Source organism: Chlorocebus sabaeus, chromosome 11 (genome assembly GCF_047675955.1).
Source record: "Chlorocebus sabaeus isolate Y175 chromosome 11, mChlSab1.0.hap1, whole genome shotgun sequence".
Classification (NCBI taxonomy): Eukaryota; Metazoa; Chordata; class Mammalia; order Primates; family Cercopithecidae; genus Chlorocebus; species Chlorocebus sabaeus.
In genome coordinates, this window is record NC_132914.1 from 107,441,398 (window position 1) to 107,465,845 (window position 24,448).

The 24,448-nt window shown below is 41.7% G+C and overlaps 1 protein-coding gene across 1 annotated transcript in view; it reads left to right on the forward strand.

Annotated features, from left to right (window-relative positions):
- Nucleotides 1-24,448, forward strand: part of ATP2A2 (ATPase sarcoplasmic/endoplasmic reticulum Ca2+ transporting 2) — a 64,198-nt gene that overhangs the window by 24,661 nt on the left and 15,089 nt on the right. Inside the window, exons 6-8 of the mRNA XM_008004681.3 lie at nt 14,820-14,900; nt 18,208-18,293; nt 19,714-20,178. Of these exons, the coding sequence (XP_008002872.1) occupies nt 14,820-14,900; nt 18,208-18,293; nt 19,714-20,178 (632 nt within the window). The remainder of the gene's footprint in view (nt 1-14,819; nt 14,901-18,207; nt 18,294-19,713; nt 20,179-24,448) is intronic.

Below are 24,448 nucleotides of genomic sequence, written 5' to 3' on the forward strand. Positions count from 1 at the left end.
AGTTTTGTGAAAATTATAGAGTGAACTTCAATTCTGAATTTTTTCTTGTCAGTCGAAGTATTATTTGCGTAGCCTGAAAGATTAAATGGCATAAATTGTGCTTTTAGACCTGGTAACTTTTATATTTTCATTTACGTTATGAAATTGGATGTGAAGGGGTCTTTCAGATGTGTTGGAAAACTGGAGAAAGTTGTAAACTAATTTGAAGCTGAAAATAAAAATGTACTAACTTAACTATTTTTATATTTGCAGAAAGGAAGAGACCTTTTTGTAGTCACTGTTTGGAATATAAGGGTCATCTCCTGAATTTAAAATTTCTTTGTTGGCCGGGTGCGGTGGTTCAACCCTGTAATCCCAGCACTTTGGGAGGCCGAGACGGGCGGATCACGAGGTCAGGAGATCGAGACCATCTTGGCTAACACAGTGAAACCCCGTCTCTACTAAAAAATACAAAAATCTAGCCGGGCGAGGTGGCGGGCGCCTGTAGTCCCAGCTACTCGGGAGGCTGAGTCAGGAGAATGGCGTAAACCCGGGAGGCGGAGCTTGCAGTGAGCTGAGATCCGGCCACTGCACTCCAGCCTGGGCGACAGAGCGAGACTCCGTCTCAAAAAAAAAAAAAAAAATTTCTTTGTCAGCTTTTGGAAGATACCTGGAAGGATGGTTCTGGCTGAATTTTTCAAAGACTAAGCTGGAATAGTTGGTTTTTTGAGGGAGATATGGAAAGAGTTAAGGAAACTAATTTTTTTTTTTTTTTTTTTGAGACGTAATCTCACTCTGTCGCCCAGGCAGGAGTGCAAGGGCGTGACCGATTAGCTCACTGCAACCTCCATCTCCTGGGTTCAAACGATTCTCCTTCCTCAGCCTCCCTAGTAGCTGGGATTGCAAGCACCCACCACCACACCCAGCTAATTTTTATGTATTTAGGAGAGACAGGGTTTCACCATGTTGGCCAGGCTGGTCTCTAACTCCTGACCTCAAGTGATCCGCCCGCCTCAGCCTCCCAAAGTGGTGGAATTACAGGCATGAGCCACCGTGCCTAACCAGGAAACTAAATTTTAGATGTTGCCATACCAGTTAATCATTCCAAAGAGAAATCGGGTAAGCATACATAGCAAATGCTAACATGAATCTTAAGTATCTAGAACACAAGAGCCAAATGAAATTGATACTGCAAATAAAAACATGGAGAAAATAACCCACACACAGGCTGGGCTCAGTGGCTCACACTTGTAATCTCAGCACTTTGTGGGAGGCCAAGGCATGTAGATCACTTGAGTCCAGGAGTTCGAGACCAGCCTGGGCAACATGGTAAAATCCCATCCCTACAAAAAATACAAAAATTTGCTAGATGTGGTGGTGCACACCTGTAGTCCCAACTACTCGAGAAGCTGAGGCAGAAGGATCACCTGAGCCCAGGAGGTCGAGGCTGCGGCAGTGAGCTGAAATTAAGCCACTGCACTCCAGCATGGGCAACAGAGTGAGACCCTGACTCAAAAAAAAAAAAAGAGAGAGAAAATGACCCACATGTTCACGTCTTATGAAGCCACAGTAATTCTGTGTTATCTTAAGGCCAAGAAAATATTTCTCTGGATGGATGGAAACCAAAAGTACATAATCTTATGAGAAATGCACATCGTTTTTAAGCTTCCTGTATTGTCTGCTGACATTATGAAAGTGAATCAAGCTATAATAGCCTAAGTCGTTTCTGTTTTCTTTTTCCTTTTTTTTTTTTCCCCTTGTTTTTTAAAGTAGAGACAGGATTTTACCATGTTGGCCAGGCTGGTCTCGAACTCCTGACCTCAAGTGATCTGCCTCCCTTGGCCTCCCAAAGTGCTGGGATTACAGGCATGAGCCACTGTGCCCGGCCATGGTTTTATGGGGTGTTTTTTTGAGACAAGGTCTCCCTGTATTACCCAGGCTTAGTCTTAAACTCCTGGCTCCAGGGATCCTCTTGCCTCGGCCTCCCAAACTGCTGGGATTACAGGCATGAGCCACCATTCCTGGCCAGAAGTCTTAGTTTTAGAATTTTGGGGCTTCTAGTATATGCCCCAGGGGTTATTTATTAACTTCTCAAGAACACTGTTTTCAGGGTTGTTTAAAACAAACTTTACGTATCTTGGTAACCCAGAGTTGATGAATAGCACTAGGAAATAATATCCTCAGATGACTTCTGTCTTGTAGTATATACTCTGGAGCGAATCATCTTGTTAGATTATGTAAGTAGTGGAAGTAACACGATCTTAACATAAAATTGCATTTGCTTAGCACTTGTACAGAAATTGATAATTTTATTTCCTAAAATGAAGACTTAATAGCCAACAGTGGTGCCAGCAATTTCAAGATTTACTTGGGAATAAAAATAATAATTCTTAAACTTGACAGCAATTTAAAGGAAGGAAACTTTCACTTCAGACAGTCAACATGTAGTACTGAGATTTAGTAGCAAGTGTAAACTGCATTTGAGACAGTTGAGTAAAAGGCAGAGTTGTGAAATAGATGACTGGATTCATATAAGAACCTGGATTATGATCCTAGTTCTGCATGACATTGGACTATGTACATTAACCTCTGCAGAATTAGTTAATTGGAGTAATGTTTTAAGGAGCTTTCTTGCTCTAAAAGTGTGATTTAGATAGTATGTGGACTTTTTTTTCGCTTTTAGAAACCTGTTGGGATTGAAATTGATTGGCTTTAAACATTTAGCAAACATTAAATGCTCTTTAACACAAAATAGAGTATGCTGTAGAGCAGAGGAGTTGGCATACTATCTTTGTGGGTTGGTTGGTTTTTCGTTTGTTTATAGACACAAGATCTCACTGTGTCACTGAGTCTGGTCTTGAACTCCTGGCCTCAAGTGATCCTCCTGCCTTAGCCTGTAATCCCAGGACTTTGGCAGGCCAAGGCCGGTGGATCACGAGGTCAGGAGTTCAAGACCAGCCCGGCCAAGATGGTGAAACTCCCGTCTCTACTAAAAATACAAAAATTAGCCGGGTGCAGTGGCAGGCGCCCGTAATCCTAGCTACTTGGGAGGCTGAGGCAGGAGAATTGCTTGAACGCAGAGGGCGGAGGTTACAGTGAGCCGAGATCACACCACTGCACTCCAACCTGGGCGACAGAGCGAGACTCCATCTCCAAAAAAAAAAATGCTGGGATTATAGGTGTGAGCTATAGCATCCAGCCAATATTTTGGGTTTTGTGGGCCACAACAATCTCTGTACCAAAGTCTTTTGTAAAATATGAAAATGAGAATTATTTTTTTTTAAGGGGGTGTTGGCTGGGTGCAGTGGCTTATCCCTGCAATCCTAGCATTTTGGGAGGCCGTGGCAGGAGGATCACTTGAGCCCAGGAATTTGAGACCAGCCTGGGCAACATACTGAGACCTTGTCTCTACAAAAAAGTTTTAAAAACTTGCATAGTGAGGTTGGGCGCCATGGCTCGTGCCAGCACTTTGGGAGGCTGAGGCAGGAGGTTCACTTGAGCTCAGGAGTTTGAGACCAGCTTGGGCAACATGGAAAGACCCCATCTCTTAAAAAATAAAAAATGAAAATTTGCTGGGCATGGTGGCGCACTCCTGTAGTCCCCTCTTCTTGGAAGGCTGAGGTGAGAGGATCACTTGAGCCTGGGAGGTCAAGGCTGCAGTGAGCTAAGATTGTGCCAGTACACTCCAGCCTGGGTGACAGAATGAGACCCTGTCTCAAAAAAAAAAAAAAAAAAGCAAGATGTGGTGGTGTGTACCTGTAGTCTAGCTACTCAGGAGGCCGAGGTAGAGGAAGATGGCTTGAGTCCAGGAGGCTGCAGTGAGCCGTGATCATCCCACTGCACTCCAGCCTGGGTGACAGAGTAAAACCCTGTCTCCCAAAAAAAGGGTGGGGGGTGGGGAGCCTTAAGATTGCACACACTGCTTAGATCAGTGTTTCTCTAACTTCATGTGTGTAGGAATTACCTGGGGATTTTGTTAAAATGTATGTTTTGATTGGTTCAATATGAAATGCGGCCTGATTATTCTGCATTTCTAACACGCTCCCAGGTCAATAATTAGAGTAGCAAAGCTCTAGAGCAGATCTTAATCATTTCTAGATCACAGTCCCTTTGAGAATTAATGAAATTTATGGACTTTCTTCCCCAAAAACATATATTGAAAATCTTATGTGCAACTTCAGGAGGTTCATTTGTCCTCCTCCTTAGAAAGTCCACCTCAGGATTCTAGCTATTTGGTTTTAAAAACTGAAGTACAGGCCGGGCGTGGTCGCTCATGCCTGTAATCCCAGCACTTTAGGAGGCCAAGGCGGGCAGATCACTTGAGCCCAGGAGTTCGAGACCAGCCCGGCCAACACGGTGAAATCCCGTCTTCACTAAAAATACAAAAATTACCCGTGTGTGGTGGTGGGTGCCTGTAATCCCAGCTACTTGGGTAGCTGAGGCACGAGAATCGCTTGAACCCAGGAGATGGAAGCTGCAGTGAGCCAGGATTGCACGACTGCATTCTAGGACAGAGGGAGACTCTGTTTCAAAAGAAAAAAAAAAGAGAAATTGTTTCAGTTGTTCTGTAGATCCTGGAAGCCATACCTGTATTTCCAAAGCCAAAGTATAACTTACTAGTCTAGAAAATGGATAAGCAGAAGAGCAAAATAGTCTAAAACAAAAATCAGCACAGATGAATTAGAAGCAGAGAGTTTTTGAGTTTGAGAGCTCCTGAGCACTGTCAGAATAGCTAAGACATTAAGAACTGTGAGAAATGAGAGATCTCCTCAACCATCAGACCATGATAGGCCAGTTGATCTTGAAGCCTGACCTGGTTTTCATGGGGCTGGCATTTCCTTCCTGATTTCCTGTAATCACCTACTCTCCACTCCCCTTGATTCAGTGGTAGTCACAGTACCAGGAAGTGCCAACCTTTTCATTCTTGCTACTGAGATGAAGATTTTGGACAAAGGAGAAGAAACCCTGTGGTTTGGGAACCACCTTTCCTTTTTTTTTTTTTTTTTTTTGAGACGGAATCGCTTTGTTACCCAGGCTGGAGTGCAGTGGCGTGATCTCGGCTCACTGCAAGTTCCGCCTCCTGGGTTCACGCCATTCTCCTGCCTCAGCCTCCCGAGTAGCTGGGACTACAGGTGCCTGCCACAATGCCTGGCTAATTTTTTGTATATTTTAGTAGAGACGGGGTTTCACCATGTTAGCCAGGATGGTCTCGATCTCCTGACCTCATGATCCGCCTGCCTTCACCTCCCAGAGTGGTGCGATTACAGGAGTGAGCCACCGTGGCTGGCCATGGGCACCACCTTTCCTAAGCATTAACACTAGATGGCCAGATTTAACTATGACCAACTTTTATATTAAAAGATAATGGAACTTTTTTTTTTTTTTTTTTTTTTGAGACAGAGAGAGACTCTTGTCACCCAGGCTGGAGTGCAGTGGCACAATCTCAGACCACTGGAACCTCCACCTCCTGGGTTCAAGTGATTCTCCTGCCTCAGCTTTCTCATTAGCTGGGATTATAGGTGTGCACCACCCCACCTGGCTATTTTGTATTTTTTTTAATAGAGATGGGGGTTCACCATGTTGGCCAGGCTGGTCTCAAACTCCTGACCTCAAGAGATCCACCCACCCTCAGCCTCCCAAAGTGTTGGGGTTACAGGCATGAAAAACAAAGGGCTTGGTGGCCAGGTGGCAGTGGCTTACACCTTGTAACCCCAGCACTTTGGGAGGCCGAGGCGGGCAGATCACCTGAGGTCGGGAGTCGGAGACTGGTCTGGCCAACATGGAGAAACCCTGTCTCTACTAAAAATACAAAATTAACTGGGCGTGGTGGTGCGTGCCTGTAATCCCAACTACTCGGGAGGCTGAGGCAGGAGAATTCGCTTGAACCCAGGAGGCAGAGGTTGTGAGCCGCTATCGTGCCATTGCACTCCAGCCTGGGCAGCAAGAGTGAAACTCTGTCTCAAAAAAAAAAGGTAAAACAAAGGGCTTGGCATTACCAGTGCCAGAAAAATACAAGATTGAGAGAATAGGAGGCAGAGGATGCGGTGAGCCACTATCGTGCCATTGCACTCCAGCCTGGGCAGCAAGAATGAAACTCTGTCTCAAAAAAAAAAAAAAAAAGGTAAAACAAAGGGCTTGGCATTACCAGTGCCAGAAAAATACAAGATTGAGAGAATGGGGAAATAGGAGGGACATAAACTTGGTGGGAGTATGTATTTGTATGCAAAAGTAAAAGATATGGGCAAAGATGTTAATCCTGTAACACTGTAAAAGGAAATGCTAGAAATAACTAGATAGCCATAAAAATGGAGGGTGATTCATTTAGTTCATAGTATGGGTGTGAAATACTGTGACCTTGAACAGGTACCTTTTAGTGCCTCATTTTCCTCATCTATAAACAGGGAGGGAGTAAAGATAATAGAGCCTTCCTTAGAGTTGTGAAGATTGAATTAGTAACCTATGAAGCTCTTCCAGCAGTACCTGGTCTAGAAATAATAGTCTCAAAATTTCACTGCTTATTATTACTATACAGCCACTTTTTAAAATGAGACAGGTGTGTATAAATATAAAGGGTCTGATATTGTTTTAAGGACGTTTTAGTAAATGTTACACGTAAACAGATGTTCAGAAGATATACTGTTAACTATATATATATTTGTTGAAAGAAGGGAAGAGGAATGGTGTTTGACCTTTTAAGTGCACATTTTTCTTTCGTGATAAAAATCTCGGTTGGTAGGTAGGCGGGAGTACTCTAACATTGCTTAGTGCGTGGTTGCCTCTGCAACATCTAATGAATTGGTTACCTTTCTACCCCTTATAACTCTAGTAACTGGAAACTTGCTGGCTTAATGACCAATGTCATTTTTTTAGTCAGTTCATTATAAAATACTCCTTATGAGCTAAAGTATATTTTGTCTGTTTTATATGTTAGCTTTTTAATTTGGGACCACGTAGAAATCTTATTTATTACCAGTTTAGATCTGGAGGGGAGCTTATGAAACCTTATTTTAGGGGATGAGAAGACTAAAACTCAGAGTTTGTAACTTATCCAGGAGCATGTGGCAGTTTGTGGCAGTCCTAGGACTGTCAAATGTTAGCAGTATGTTGTATCCTAAAATTTTTATTTTTGGCCGGGTGCAGTGGCTCACGCCTGTAATCTCAGCAGCTTGGGAGGCCGAGGCAGGCGGATCACTTGAGGTTGGGAGTTTGAGACCAGCCTGGCCAACATGGTGAGACCCCATCTCTACTAAAAATACAAAAATTAGCCAGCCACATTGGCGCATGCCTGTAGTCCCAGGTACTTGGGAGGGAGGCAGGAGAATTGCTTGAACCCGGGAGGCAGGGGTTGCAGTGAGCCGAGATCTTGCCACTGCATTCCAGCCTGGGCGACAGAGCGAGACTTCATCTCAAACAAACAATTAGCTGGGGGTGGGGGTGAGCACCTGTAATCCCAGCTACTCACTCGCGAGGCTGAGGCAGGAAAATCACTTGAACCTGGGAGGTGGAGGTTACAGCCAGCCAAGACCATGCCACTGCACTTCAGCCTAGGCAGCAAAGCTAGTCTCCATCTCAAAAAGTAAAATAAAATAAAATGTTTATTTCCAAGTTAGTCTTAGCATTTGTTTCAAACCCTTTATCATCTTGGTAGTTCTCTTTGGTACCCAGATTGAATGCAGTTATGTAAATGGAGTCTGGTTGTCATTGTGGACATTTTTTGTCTTCTGACAGTCTATGGAAACTTCTTTGGCAGCCTTAATTACTCTACCAGCTAAAATCACAGTCTTTCTCAGGTGTTCTTCCCATCTCCCCATTCCTAAATTTCTAGACTTTTCCTGGCATGGAGTATTTTGGTTTTAGTCTAACTGTAGAATTTAAACAACTACCATTATTGAACCTCATTTAGCTTAACCAAAGCTGTTATCTCTTTGGACCCTAATTTTTTATTGTTTCTAGCTTTGTGATGTTCTTCAACTTAGTAATTAGAAGTCTTTTAATACATGTATACTAAAGGAAATATGTGTACCAAGTACTTTATTCACTGACAGATATTTTATTCGACACCCACTGTGTGCCAGGTATAGTGGTAGGGCTAGGAAATCAGTGGTGTCTGAGTGACTCTGCCTTTATGGAGCTTTTGGTTTTAGTGGGGAAGATTCATGAAAACCATGTGAGAGTAAGGAAAGGACAGGATGCTCTGTGGGCACTCAGTGAGGGATGCCAGCCTAATCTGGGAGTTAGAGGAAAGCCTTACTATTTATGGGAGAAGGAAGGGTATGTGAAGGCCCAGAAACAAGTTAGAGGAACTGAAGAGCATAGTGTGTGATGCTCAGAGGGAGGTGAGAGGGTGAGAGGCAAACAGCACTTGGGTCGTGGAGGCTGTTATAAGCCCGGGTTGGGATGCCAAAGAAGCTGTTGAAAGATTTTAAAACAGGAGGAGATCACATTTGCCATTTTAAAGACAGTACTGTCTAAGAAACAGATTGGAAGCAAACCATGGTAGTATACTATGGTATTGTGTAATGTTCCTTCCCTGTTCACCGTGAGGCCTGGAAGTAGTTTAAAGTAGTCAAGTAGAGCTTCTCAAATGAAGAATTTCATTCAGTCTGCTAAACTACAAAATTTATGACTCAAATTGGAAACACAGTGAAAATGTTTGAGTCACAAATGTTTAAGTAGTTTAGGATAATTCTGTTATGGCTTGCTTTTCCTAGGAGCCATTTAGATTCAAAAACAATAGTGGTATTTAGAAGGTAATTTCTGGTCTTACATAGTGTTTTTCTTATAAAAGATTTTAATAACTCTGGTATTTGCCACAATAAATTAGGTTTTTTTGAATGCATAATACAATTAATTAGTAAAAAAGAATTTTTTAAAAAAATGCTGGTTTTTGGTTTGTTTGTGTTTTTTTGAGATGGAGTCTCACAGTGTCACCCAGACTGGAGTGCAGTGGCGCAATCTCAGCTCACTGCAACCTCAGCCTCCCGAGTAGCTACGATTATAGGCACCAGCCACCATGCCAGGCTAATTTTTATATTTTTAGTAGAGACAGAGTTTCACCATGTTGGCCAGGCTGGTCTCAAACTCCTGACCTCAAGTGCTTCGTCCCCCTTGGCCTCCCAAAGTACTGGGATTACAGGCATGAGCCACCATGCCCGGCCTGAATAATGCTAGTTTTAACCATCAGTATTTATATTTGACATAAGTGGTACACAAAATGTTTAAGTATCATGGCTTATAAACACTTCTTGTAAGGTTAAAAGAACGCTTACATTGAGTTCTAAAATGTGGCAAACTGATAATTTAATGAACTCTTACTTGCACTCTTGGTAACCCAACTTCAAGTATACTGTGAGGATTTTGTTCAGATTGGACATCTTTATTGTAATAGCAAATTAAAGAGCTGTAGATTTTCAAGAGCTGAATTTGAAAGGTGTCAGGTGTTAAATGGAAGGTAATTCAGAGTTTATTCTTTTATTATACCTGCCTCCATCCAAAGAGTCAGAGAAAAACTTTTGAAAGAAAAAATTGCGTAGCATCCCTTTGGCAAGAGTGAGAATTTTCCACTACGACTTGCCCTAAGGGCATTGACATGCCTCACTGGGGAAATGTTACAGGATGTGATCATCGGAACAGCCTTGCCTACTCTTCATGTACAAAATCCTTTGTCTGAAATTCACAGAAGCCTCTCCAGACAAAGGGAGATTGTTGTGTCTTCACTTTAAAAGTATTCAGTGGACCTTTACTTTCATGGACCTTTTAACTCTAAGAGAACCTGTTTTCCTAATAGAGTCAACCCTAAATTGACTCTAATATCAACAAAAGGAATATAACAGTCACACAGCAAGTTAAACAAAGGTTTTCATTAATTGAGCTTCCTTAGAGAAAGCTCCTTTTACTTCCTAGCCTGAGTTCCTGTGCATAAAATGAAGAGGACATTGATTGGTCAAGATGATGTGATGGTCCTTCTAGCTAAGAAAATACTAGAATATGGCAGGTTGGTTGGTTTGTTTTTGAGATGGAGTCCTCCACCCAGGCTGGAGTACAGTGGCGCAACTTCGGCTCACTGCAACCTTCGCCTCGGGGCTCAAGCGATTCTCCTGCTTCAGCCTCCCACGTAGCTGGGTTTGCAGGCACCCCCCACCACGCCTGGCTAATTTTTGTATTTTTAGTAGAGACAGGGTTTCACCATGTTGGCCAAGCTGGTCTCGAACCCCTGACCTCAGGTGATCTGCCTGTTTCAGCTTCCCAAAGTGCTGGGATTACAGGCGTGAGCCACCGCGCCCAGTCTATGGCAGGTTTTTAAAACCGGTTTGGATTTACATTTCTTCAATATCTTTCTACAAAGATCAGTTTCTAATAGAAGCCAATTAAACATAGAAACTCTAAGGTAGCACATTTCCCAAGTGTTGGGAGGCTTTGAAGCTTTTTAGCTTCGAGTTGGTGTGCCTGGTAGATGAGAAACAGCACAACAGAAAAGTGGTTCATAGGATCCATGACCCTAGTTACTGCATTTTTCTGTTGTATTAATTTTTCTAGTATATTTGTAGAACTTTTTTTAAAATACGGATTCTTAATTTTAAAATTAGCCTGGTGCAGTGGCACATACCAGTAGTCCTAGCTACTTGGGAGGCTGAGGTGGGAAGATCACTTGAGCCCAGGAGTTCAAGGCTGCAGTTCACCGTGATCATGTCAGTGCACTCCAGCCTGGGTGACAGAGTGAGACCCTGTCTGTAAGAATGAAAAATGAAAAATAAAATGTGGATTCCTAGACCCCACTCCAAATGCATTTAATCATACTCTTAAAGAATCTGTAAAAGACCCCCAGAAAACTCTTCTTGTTGTTTCTAAATATTTAATTGCCACTTAATTAGAATGGAAGTTGTAAGATGGAAACATTCACAACAGCTGTGGTCAGTATTTAAGGGCTTCCCAGGCATTTGACATTTGTTCCTCTGGCATTTGTTCCTCTAGCGTTTGACATTTAAGATGTTCCTCAGTATTTGGCCAACAGTTAAATGTGTATCAATACAATTTCTGCACAGCAAAGAAACACCTTTCATATATTTTAGTAGACCCTTAGGGAAAGAGTACATGTTGGTTTCCTTATAATGCCAGTATAAATATAATTTTTCATATACATAATATATAGTATATATTAATACTGAATATAATTTATTTATTTTGAGATGGAGTCTCACTCTGTCACCCAGGCTGAAGTGCAGTGGTGCGATCTCAGCTCAATGTAAGCTCCGCCTCCCGGATTCACACCATTCTCCTGCCTCAGCCTCCCAAGTAGCTGGGACTACAGGTGCCCGCCACCACGCCCCGCTAATTTTTTTGTATTTTTAGTAGAGACGTGGTTTCACACTGTTAGCCAGGATGGTCTCGATCTCCTGACTTCGTGATCCACCTGCCCCAGCCTCCCAAAGTGCTGGGATTACAGGCTTGAGCCACCGTGTCAGGCCTTACTGTATATAATAAATATATACTACACATACTGTATATTTATACTATACAACCAATAGGTAAGACCTATAGTCCTGTACTACCTGTTGGTCCTGTAGTTGTAACTATTAGTGTTAGGTAGGACCAATACTAAATATATATATAATAATATATATGTACTATATTGTTAGATAACGATTGGATATCCCTAATCTGAAAAGCTTAAAGATCAGAAACTGTTTGAGCACCAACATATAATGCTCAAGGGAAATGCTTATTGGAGCATTTCAGATTTTGGGCTTTTTGTTTAGAGGTGTTCAATAGTAAGAATATAAATCAAACACTCCAAATTTCAATTTTAAAATTCTGGTTGCAAGCATTTTGGGTAAGGGATACTCAACCTGTAATATGTTGGCAGTGTTATCCGGGAAATTTAACCTTGGTATTTCTTACCTGAAAAATACATTTTCTATTTATTTCAAATCCTCTGAGCTTCCACTGAAACACAGCAAAATACGTGCCAAAACATTGCTTTTGCATCCTCTTGTAGGTTGTACTCAATTTAAATATTAGATTTGTTGGTCTTTTAAAATTTGTCAAGTATATGAGAGTATGAGCTAGGGTTTATATATTGAATTGTTTAAATCTGTGTTTATCAGTTACAGTGCAGAAATAAAATAGTGTTTATAGATTGACAACCACTATCTCACATTGGACAGAAGTCTTCTACTACTCCATAGGATCATGACATTGACATAAATCAGATCCTCAGACACCGAATGAACATTTCGAAATAAATTTTCCATTTAGGGTCATAATATTCATCGTTGCACTTGTCCTCTTTTTGAAATGTTTGAGGGCATGTAAGATCAGGTTAATCATGACAGGCAGAAGTAGTGCAGTATAGGGCGTGTTAGCTGTTAAAGACCACTAAAGTTTAGAATATAGTTACTTTGTTGTCGTAAATTATCTGTTAGATGTACTCTTCAGTGTAGTTAGAGCAGAATTATATTAAAATGAAAGGTTCTCATTGATTCAGTCTGAATATTGCTGTTCATTGCATAAGCATTTCCAGCAGGAATTTCACCTTAGCTTATGTGTCCCTGCAGTCAAATGCAAGGGTGATCTTTGCCTCTTGAGATTATATATTGACAAACTCTGTGCCACCTTGTGACCACATTGCTTACTTAGGCTATAGGGTTGTTTTTATGCACTCAAATTTAAAAAATAAATCATATTCTCCCAGAACTTAAGCTCCGAAGTGGAGAAAAATCAGAACTAATTTGAAGGTTTAAGAAGTTCAATAGTTGGCCGGGTGTGGTGGCTCACACCTGTAATCTCAGCACTTTGGGGGGCCAAGGTGGGTGGATTGCCTGAGGTCAGGAGTTTGAGACCAGCCTGGCTAACGTAGTAAAACCCTGTCTCTACTGAAAATACAAAAATTAGGCCAGGTGTGGTGGCACACGCCTGTAGTCCCAGCTACTCAGGAGGATGAGGCAAGGGAATTGCTTGAACCCAGGAGGTGGAGGTTGCAGTGAGCCAAGATCATGCCACTGCACTCCAGCCTGGGCGACAGAGCAAGACTGTCTCTGAAAAGAAAATAAAAAATAAGAAGTTCAATGTTTACTTCTTGGACAGGAGTGTTATTTTGCCATTTTGTATATGACTGGTAACATGCAATTCAGTATGGAGAGTAAGTCTGAAAAATGATTTGACTTAAAAATGCCATCTGCAAGTATGGGAGAATTTGCTTATCTAATTTGTACTGCCCTTGCATAAGACTTAGAAAACCACATTAATTATCTTTCAGAAAATCATAGACAGCTGTTTTGTTGTTATTGTTGTTTTGAGACAAAGTCTCGCTCTGTCTCCAAAGCTAGAATGCAGTGGTGTGAACTTGGCTCACTGCAACCGTCTGAGTAGCTGAGACTACAGGCACACCACCACTCCTCCCGGCTAATTTTTTATATTTTTAGTAGAGATGGGTTCTTGCCATGTTGGCCAGGCTGGTCTCGAACTCCTGGCCTCAAGTGATCCTCCCGCCTCAGCCTCCCAAAGTGTTGGGATTAGTGGACAGCTGTTTTATGTCCAGCTGCTTCATGTGATTGTGCACTCATTCAGCAATATTTGAATACCAGGAGAGGGCTGGGCACTATTCTCAAGGTGCATGGCTCTATCTGTTACTTGGGTTATGTTGTGGCATTTCACTTGATACACATCAAGGAAAGGGGCTGAGATTTGGGCCCTTTTAGAGCTATTAAAGGAACTTGTTGGCCTAGGAAAAAAGACTCAGTTGACTTAAAGATCTTCAGGTTATGCAAGAGGTTTATTATTCATTTAATTGATATTCCTTTTTCTTTTTCTTTTTTTTCTTTTTTTTTTTTTTTTTTTTAATGAGACGGAGTCTCGCTCTGTCGCCCAGGCTGGAGTGCAGTGGTGCGATCTCAGCTCACTGCAAGCTCTGCCTCCTGGGTTCACGCCATTCTCCTGCCTCAGCCTCCCATTAATTGATATTTCAAAAGGTATCAAAGGATATATGCCCCAGCTGCCCAGTGTTACTAGTTTGCTACACCTTCCCAGAGGTATTTCTTTATACCTTTGGAAGTTGTCATTTTAGTATGATTAATTACGTGTTATACGAGCATATCAAAGGGTTTGAAACAGTAAAAGAGCTAAGACTAACTTGGAAATAAACATTTTATTTTATATTGCTTTTTGAGATGGAGAGTAGCTTTGTTGCCCAGGCGATGTGCACCTGTAGTCCTTCTGCTTGGGAAGCTGAAGTGGGAGGTCAAGGGTGCGGTGAGCTGCGATTGCCCCACTGATCTCTACATCCTGGGTGACAGAGCAAGACCCTGTCTTTAAAAAAAAAAAAAAAAAGTGTTAGTGTATAGTTTGATTTTGCATTTGCCATGTGTTTCGTTGAGTATCTTTTTAAAGGGGGCCATTTGCTTCCTGTTCGCAATAATTTAGCCTTTTTGATGGAATGAATCATGGCATACACAACTTTATTCTCTCTGCTGTGCCTTGTATATATGTAGTAAACCTAAGAAAATATGTTACTTCTTATTGCTAACTAGGAAAGTATTCTTTAAAGTGAAAGCTTAAAGGCCTGTCTGAAGATACAGAGCAAAACTTGTTAGAATAATGTATGTAGTTAGGTTTCCTTAAGCCTCATTCTCTTCCTTCCTAATTCAAATCTTGAATCCATCTAAAGCTTTTTATTACCCCAAGAAAGATTGATCACATTGCTTGCTTTAACAGAATTTTATGTATTTGTATTATATGCAGATCATTTATTATCTTTAAAAATTGATTTGGAGACAAATTCATCTTTAGATAACATAGTTGTAAAAGTTGCTCATTTCAGCTGCCTTTTTTTTTCTCCTAATTAGTTGGTGACAAAGTTCCTGCTGATATAAGGTTAACTTCCATCAAATCTACCACACTAAGAGTTGACCAGTCGATTCTCACAGGTAAATATGATGTATTAGGTCATTGAATTTCTGAAGACCTTCTCATGTCCCATGCCAATAGAGTTGGCTCTTGCCTCACTGTCCCTTTATGGTATCCCATCTTAATCCTCTCTAAGATACTTATTTTGTCTCGCTCCGTTGCCCAGGCTGGAGTGCAGTGGTGTGATTGCAGCTCACTGCAACCTCCACCTCTCAGATTCAGGAAGTTCTCCAGTCTCAGCCTCCTGAGTAGCTGGAACTACAGGCTCCTGCCACCATGCCCAGCTAATTTTTGTATTTTTAGTAGAGACAGGGTTTCACCTTGTTGGTCAGGCTAGTCTTGAACTCCTGACCTCAGGTGATCCACCTGCCTCAGCCTTCCAAAGTCCTGGGATTTCAGGTGTGAACCATTGCACCTGGCTGCCAATATGGTTTTAAAGGCATGATTTAAAAACAAAATAAAATGGCTGGGCACAGTGGCTCACGCTTGTAATTCCAACACTTTGGGAGACTGAAGCGGGCAGATGGCTTGAGCCCAGGAGTTAAAAGACCGGCCTGGGCAACATGGCAAAAGCCCATATCTACAAAAAATACAAAAATTAGCCAGGCCTGTAATCCCAGCTAGTCAGGAGGCTGGGTGAAAAGATCACTTGTGCCCGGGTCAAGGCTACAGTGAGCCACGCTTATGCCTCTGCACTCTGGCCTGGGCAACAGAGCAAGACTCTCCAAAAAAAAAAAAAAAAGTTGTAATTTGTTCATTACCATTGGTAATAATCTTAAGGTTGAATTTTCTGTTTTGTGGAAAGCAAATTACTTATTCGATATCCTTTTTCCAGGCAAGAAAAATAGACTCCAGTGCTGTAATTTTTTTCATTGGAGGAGTGCTAATGTTGCGTCCGTCTTTACAATATCCAGATACACAGTTAACAAAAGTTAGCCCCATAAGAGATGAAAGTTGTACTACCTGGAGTTTGCACAATTGTTTGAAACATTTTCCCGTTTTTGTGTGATAAAAGTACAATCTAGGGTGGAGGGTTCATATTAACTGGAAGTAAGTTTATCAGAAGAATTAACTTTAAATATAATGCTAACTTGGATTAAATAGTAAATATAAAGTCTAAAGGCTCTCAAGATTTATCTGATTATCGGTTTTGAAAAACAACTAATGTCGTGGAGACAGTGATGTGAGTAACCTGGGCTCTATTTTTTTTTTGGTATTGTTTCTTTATAAATAGCTTACTTATTAAAACTCTCATTAGCAACAACAAACTGGAGGCCAATTAAGCCATAAAATGTTGGGGAAATGGTTGGGTTATATTTGTGAAATTCTCATAGTGTGCCCTAAAGACATAGTTGCCATTTAAAAACTTTTTTTTTGAGACGGAGTCTCGCTCTGTTGCCCAGTGTAGTGTCGCGATCTCGGCTCACTGCAGTCTCTGCCTCCTGGATTCAAGCTATTCTCCTGCCTCAGCCACCTGAGTGTCTGGGATTACAGGCGTGCGCCACCACGCCTAGCTAATTTTTGTATTTTTAGTAGAGACAGGGTTTCACTGTGTTGGTCAGGCTGGTCTCGAACTCCTGATCTTATGATCTGCCCGCCTTGGCCTCCCAAAGTGCTGGGATTACAGGCATTTAAAAACTTTTTAGGCTGGGCACGGTGGCTCATGCTTGTAATTTCAGGACTTTGGGACGCTGAGGCAGTAGTATCACTTGTGGCCAAGCATTTGAGAGAGCAGTTATAGTCTCTATAATGAAAAACTTTTTTTTTTTTTTTTTTTTTTTTTAATTAAGACAGAGTTGTACTCTGTCGCCCAGTGGCGCGATCTCAGCTCAGTGCAACCTCTGCTTCCGGGGTTCAAGTAATTCTCATGCCTTAGCCTCCCTAGTAGCTGGAATTATAGGCGCACACCACCGCACCTGGCTAATTGTATTTTTAGTAGAGATAGGGTTTTGCCCTGTTGGCCAGGCTGGTCTTTACCTCCTGACCTGAAGTGATCTGCCCGCCTCAACCTCCCAAAGTGCTGGGATTACAGACATAAGTGATCACACCCAGCCTATAATAAAAAACTTTAAAAGTTTAAAAAAAAAAATTTGAACTTCATAGAGGTTCTCGAATATTTTCTTTCGTTAAGTAATCATAATGTAGTTTTTGGCTAACTTGTGGAATCAGTTTTTTTGGTCAAATATTGAGAGTGAAGTTTGCTACCTGTGACTTATTTAGAGACATATTTTACTCAGATTGACCCTAATTGTTTATCTGTGACGTGATTTTTAAATTGAAATCAGCCGGGCATGGTAGCGCATGCCTGTAATCCTAGCACTTTGGGAGGCGGATGTGGGTAGATGACCTGAGGTTAGGAGTTTGAGACCAACCTGGCCAACATAGCAAAACCCGTCTCTACTGAAAATACAAAAATTAGCCGGGCATGGTGGCACACGCCTGTAATCCCAGCTACTCAGGAGGCTGAGGCTGGAGAATTGCCCGGGAGGCAAAGGTTTCAGTAAGCCGAGATTGTGCCACTGGACTCCAGCCTGGGCAACAAAGCAAGACTCTATCTCAAAAAAAAAAAAAAAAGAAGTAGTTCTTTATTTACTGTGTGATCTTTCCAGTACACTTGCTAATTGCTACTTCAGTATAGCCAGATGTGGTGGCCCACACCTGTGCTTCCAGCACTTTGGGGAGGCCAAGATCAGCAAATTGTTTGAATCCACGAGTTGGAGACCACCCTGGGCAACAGAGTAAAACCCCATCTCTCCAAAAAAATCCCAAACAACAATTAACCTGGCATGGTATTGGGTGCCCTTCTATTCAGGAAGCCATGTTGGGAAGATGGCTTGAGCCCGGGAAGTTGAGCCTGTAGTGAGTTGTGATTGTGCCATTGCATTCCAGCCTGAGTGATAGAGCAAGACCCCTGTCTCGGGGGGGGGGGGGGGGGGAGTATCAGTATATATGTTAAAGTATTTATTAAAGTATACAACAAATATGTAAATAATATAGTCACAGTATCAGAGTATAAAATAATTACCGAAAAATGAATTAATTTGAATAGTTACTCCAGAAAATAAAGGTAATCAGTGGGGATTCTACTTGAAAATTCACTTTTTTATTTTGGAATTGTGTTGATTTTTATCCTGACACCCTTTGGTCTGGTATTAATTTCCATTACTAAATTTTCCCAGCTTACCTCCTTTGGATGAATTTGGCCTTTTGCCCCTTTTCTCACACTGACATTATCCCAAGAGTGGTAATGGGTGGGCATGAATGAGAGTTCTAGGTTCTTGGTGTGGGTCGCAGAGATCTGTTTTTTCTGTCTCACAACCCGCTTAGGTGAGTCTGTCTCTGTCATCAAACACACTGACCCCGTCCCTGACCCACGAGCTGTCAACCAAGATAAAAAGAACATGCTGTTTTCTGTAAGTACTTTATGAAATGTGTTTTTAATTAGAGACATTTCTAAAGCCTCATGGTCCACAAATGTTACGTTTTTCACTGCCAGCCATCACTGGCTATCATTCTAAAGGATAATCACACTTTTCATGGTCAGTCTTAGCTGTCAGAATATGGCAGTAACATAATGTGTGAGTTAGATGTCTTTTAGTTGGCAAGTTTTGGGGGACCAAAAAAAAAAAAAAGACCAGTTCAAACATCTTCCAACTCTTACTTGCAAACATAGTTGAAAAGTAGATTTGTTTGGAAAAGCCTTAGCCAATAAAGGGTATTTTCAAAATTATGTAGATGACAGCTGCTATTTGTATGTGGTTCATGATAAGAAGATGTGTGTTTAGAGAGAGAGAAAGCAAATGTGGCAAACAATACTGGCGAGTCTAAGTGCAAAGTATATGAATGTTCATTTTACTATTTCAGTTTTTCTGTTGATGTGAAAAATTTTTTGAAGAGTGAGGAAATGCATGGATTTTTGGTTTGGAATCTGTAATGATTTTAAGTTGGGGACATTTGTGGGTTTGTATGAGAGCCTGACTACTACCCATAGTAAGTAAATAGAGTTACCCTGAAAATAATGAAGCCATGTCCTTCTCTTATAACACTAGAAATTAAAATGGCGTAGGAGAGACTGCTCGCACTTAATTTCTTTTTTTTTTTTTTTTTTTTTTTTTGAGACGGAGTCTGGCTCTGTCACCCAGGGTGGAGTGCAGTGGCCGGATCTCAGCTCACTGCAAGCTCCGCCTCCCGGGTTCACGCCATTCTCCTGCCTCAGCCTCCCGAGTAGCTGGGACTACAGGCACCGCCACCACGCCCAGCTAGTTTTTTGTATTTTTTAGTAGAGACGGGGTTTCACCGTGTTAGCCAGGATGGTCTCGATCTCCTGACCTCGTGATCCGCCCGTCTCGGCCTCCCAAAGTGCTGGGATTACAGGCTTGAGCCACCGCGCCCGGCTGCTCGCACTTAATTTCATTGGTTTTTGGATGCTGGCACATGATTAGGGGTTCTCAAGATAGCCCATGGGGCTAGTTGCCTTTCCTATTACAGTGAGAAAAGTAGGGGCCTTGAGTTGTTGGAGCCAGAGGTGGAGAATGCTTAGAGTTGAACTATACGAGCTTGAAAAATTGAGAACACAGAAGGGTTAGAGCACTGCTTGAAGATGGTCTGCAAATAGAAATCTAGGTGGGTCATTACAGAGCTGCCTGGTATAAGTAAGTACCACCTGGAGCATTGCCTGTTGTCACAGTTGTATGGCTGGTTGCTTGAACAGTAGCCAGTGGAAGGCCTAGTAGAATGTGTTGAGAATCTGGGTGCCCTAGTCAAAATCCAGTGTCGGTATTTAAGTTGGGATGTGGTATTCATCTTGTGACCAGTTCTCTACTTCTGTCCTAGGGTACAAACATTGCTGCTGGGAAAGCTATGGGAGTGGTGGTAGCAACTGGAGTTAACACTGAAATTGGCAAGATCCGGGATGAAATGGTGGCAACAGAACAGGAGAGAACACCCCTTCAGCAAAAACTAGATGAATTTGGGGAACAGCTTTCCAAAGTCATCTCCCTTATTTGCATTGCAGTCTGGATCATAAATATCGGTCACTTCAATGACCCAGTTCATGGAGGGTCCTGGATCAGAGGTGCTATTTACTACTTTAAAATTGCAGTGGCCCTGGCTGTAGCAGCCATTCCTGAAGGTCTGCCTGCAGTCATCACCACCTGCCTGGCTCTTGGAACTCGCAGAATGGCAAAGAAAAATGCTATTGTTCGAAGCCTCCCGTCTGTGGAAACCCTTGGTTGTACTTCTGTTATCTGCTCGGACAAGACTGGTACACTTACAACAAACCAGATGTCAGTCTGCAGGGTAAGAGGTGTAGTTTAGAATATTCCCTGTGGTGGTTCTTTGTTCATCCTACCAGTATGCCTTCATGCCATCAAAACTTTTGATTTGTAATTTCATACCTTTCTGTGGGCTGTGTGTATAGCCTGAGCTTAATTTCTAATATTTGAGAGGATCTAATCTTTAATTCCTAAAACTGTTTCATGAAATACAGGACATCTGCATATGGCTGATGTACTTGTATTAGATGTAAGAGAATTAGAGAAATTATATTTTCCTTTAATTAAAAAAAAAGACTGGGCGCGGTGGCTCACGCCTGTAATTCCAGCACTTTGAGAGGCCAAGGCAGATGGATCACCTGAGGTCAGGAGTTTGAGACCAACCTGACTAATATGGTGAAACCCCATCTCTACAAAAAAGACAAAAATTAGCTGGGTGTGGTGGCATGCACCTGTAGTCCCAGCTACTCAGGAGGCTGAAGCAAGAGAATTGCTTGAACCTGGGCAGCAGAGGTTGCAGTGAGCCAAGATCGTGCCACTGCACTCAATCCTGGGTGACAAGCAAGACTCCATCTCAAAGAAAAGAAAAAAGACACACAGCTGTGACTCACTTGTAGCCTCAACCTCCCAGGCTCAAGTCCTCCCACCCCAGCCTTGCAAGTAGCTGCAACCACAAGTGCATGACACCATGCCCCACTATTTATTTTATTTTTTTTTTTTTTGTAGAGGTAGGTTCTCACTATGTCACCAGGCTGGTCTTGAATTCCTGGGCTCAAGTGATCCTCCTGCCTTGGCCTCCCAAAGAGCTGGGATTACAAGCATGAGCCACCACACTCAGCCTCCTTTGTTATTTTCCTGATCCTCTGTCTCTAGGTGTATGTTAACAGACAAGTTCTAGAGAAAGCTGCTAGTTAACCTCTCTACCTGAAGTCCTAGTTGGTTTTTCTATCACATGTTGAATGAAGCATGCTTTTTCCTAAGAAGTAGATACAGTCGTCTCTCAGTATTCACTGGAGATTGGTTCCAGGACCTCCCTCAGATTCCAAACTCTGCAGATGCTCAAGTCTCTGAAATGAAATGCTTCAGTACTTGCATATAACCTTGTTCATCCTCCTGTATACTTGAAATCATCTCCAGATTACTTACAATACCTAACGTAATATTATGAATGATATGTAAATAGTTAAACTGTGTTGTTTAGGAAATAATGACAAGAAAAAATTATACATGTTCAGTATAGACGCAGTTATTTTTCTATCTGCTCTTTAGTTGACAGTGGATGTGGAACCCACAGATACAGAGGGCTGACTAAAATTGCTTTTAACTTGCTTTATTGTGTGTATTCATCATATATACATATATATATAGTTTGTTTTCATTTTGTTTTGTCTTGAGACAGAGTTTCACTCTTATTGCCCAGGCTGTAGTGTGATGGCCCAATCTCAGCTCACTACAACCTCCGCCTTCTGTGTTCAAACAATTCTCCTGCTTCAGCCTCCCGAGTAGCTGGGATTACAGGCATGTGTCCCCCATGCCTGGCTAAGTTTCTGTATTTTTGTAGAGATAGGGTTTCTCCATGTTGGTCAGGGTGGTCTCGAATTCCCGACCTCAAGTGATCCACCCACCTCCTCGGCCTCCCAAAGTGCTGGGATTATAGGCGTGAGTCCCCTCGCCTGGCCATCATATATTTTTTGACCATCCTTTGATAAAATAAATGATTTAAACCTGCTGTTAGAAAAGTAACAACTGAATAAATGCAATAATTATACAGCTGAATTATAGGGGAACCTCATATAATATGAGCATTTAATAGCACAGTGTTATGTTTTCTTAGAATGGGCTTGTTAAATAATGCTTCTGTATGATATTGAAAGGATGTAGTTATCTTAGCCTTATTGTCAGGTTTTAGATAATTATTTTTAACATCGGAAATTGTTTTATAATCAGTGAAGCCCTGTGAATTTTTATCTTGCCAATTTTAAGTTCACGATGATTTTTTAGATACAGGTTCTCCCTCCCCCGCAAGCTCCTTGTGAGTCTAAACCCACATTTAGAATTGACAGAACTGGGGTGTTCCAACTTTCAAAGTGAAAAGCTTCTAGGTTTGTCTTAGGTTTCTCCAGGATATTAAGGTGTTTGACTGAGCTACTTAAGTTCTTACTTTTTGGAACCAAAAGGTTGGATGAATTGGCTAAAAGTCAGGTTTATCATACTGGTTGTTTCAGGAAGAGAAAGGGAATTTTCTTATTTACTATTTTGTGTCTCAGCCTGAAAGCGTTAATTCCTCAGAATAGTCTTTATGTCCATGAAAGTAAGCCATGTATAAAACTGTAATTTTTAAAATGTCTGTTTCCCAGTTCATTATAAAAATTTTTTTGTTCTATTCTCCCTTGAATGACTTGACTTAAAATGTTTTAATAAAGAAAAAGCTTGCCTGTTCTGAGTGAAGCTTTACCTCACAACAGAAAGCTGGTGCTAATTGGTATTCTGCAGGAGGCTTCTTGCAGTGGGTATTGCATAACTGCCCTTGACTTAGGAAGATTTTCATCCTGCATATCCTAAATGGTTGACTTGCTCACAGTCAAAAATGTCTAAGTACATTTAGATTTAGCTCATGTAGATTCAAATTCTGAATGTCTTAGAATATTTTGGGCTTTGGTATAGACTCAGAGAATTTCACATTTTTGGCTGGGCACGGTGGTTCACACTTGTAATTTCAGCACTTTGGGAGGCCGAGGCAGGCGGATCACCTGAGGTCAGGAGTTCGAGACCAGCCTGACCAACAGGGAAACCTCGTTTCCACTAATACTACAAAAATTAGCTAGCCGTGGTCGCAGGTGCCTATAATTTCAGCTATTGGGGGGCTGAGGCAGGAGAATCACTTGAACCTGGGAGGTGGAGGTTGCAGTGAGCCAAGTCATGCCATTGCACTCCAGCCTAGGCGACAGAGCGAAACTCCGCCTCAAAAAAAGAGTTATTTTAAAATAAAGATTAATTTCCTTATTGAATGCAAGACAAATTGCTCTGAAACGATGTTCACAACATAGCTTTGGTGGTGGTGGTGGTGGTGGTGGTAAGGAGTTTCACTCTGTCGCCCAGGCTGGAGTGCAGTGGTGCAATCTCAGCTCACTGCACCCTCTGCCTCCCGGGTTCAAGCACTTCTCTGCCTCAACCTCCCGAGTAGCTGTAACCACCACGCCCGGCTAATTTGTTGTATTTTTAGTAGAGGGGGTTTCACCATCTTTGCCAGGCTGATCTTGAGCTCCTGACCTCGTGATCCACCCACCTTGGCCTCCCAAAGTGCTGAGATTACAGGCGTGAGCCACCGCGCCCGGCTCAACATGGCCTTTTTAACTTGAGTTTTACATTTTTAAAATTCCTCTTAGAGAATGATTTGATCAGATTATTAATTGCTCATATTTCAGAGAAAGCATGAGAAACTATAGTTTTGACATCACTTTCTGTAATTTTTTCTTTTTAGAGGAGGTTTTAAAACTTTTCATTTGCAAAGAAAACACAAGCCTAAATCTTACTTTTCCAAACTGGGCTTCTGAATTATAATTCGTGATTGCAAATCAAGCAATGGAAAAATTATCTTTAAGAAAATAGCTTATGTCACTTTAAAAAATAAAATTAATCCTTTCCTAAGCATGCTTCCATCTGTATTGTCTAGGGAACATCAGTTCATTCAGCTCTGCGGGCTCCTTACTGTATACATATAGTTATGCAGCTTCATAGAACATGAGCTATTGCCACAATAAAAATAAGTGGGAAGGAGCAGAGAAGCAGTTTGTCTTATTTTACTCGGGAAATGTTTATGCAGCTCTGAAATGTGAGTTTATTCTTCCCAAGCTTTTGTGCTTAGCTCTAAGGCAGGACTGCCTAATACCACTCTCAAAGCCAGCCATTTGAAATCTGGAGTTCTGAGCAATCTGAAGAGTAACTTGTCTCTGGAACTGACCTTTTTGCTGACCAGTAGTCCTCATAACTTGGGTTTTGTGTGGGTTGTTTTGTCTTTGGTGCCACTGCTGCTCATTCATTCAGCACCTCATTGATGCTGTTTTTCATACTGTTTGATTGGTCGGGGGTGTGATGGGTGAGGCAGTCTAATATAATTAAGCTAGTTAGAGTAAGGGACAGTAGTGCTGATGCTGAGTGAGCCTCAGTGAGTTTTATTAAAGTTGTTTTTGTAAATGAAAAAGGTTGTTTGCCTTTGTCTTAAGCTAACAAAGGTAGTTTATTTGTGTAGTATTTCTTTAAAATCCTTTTTAAATAGTGTGATGACCTCTACCCTA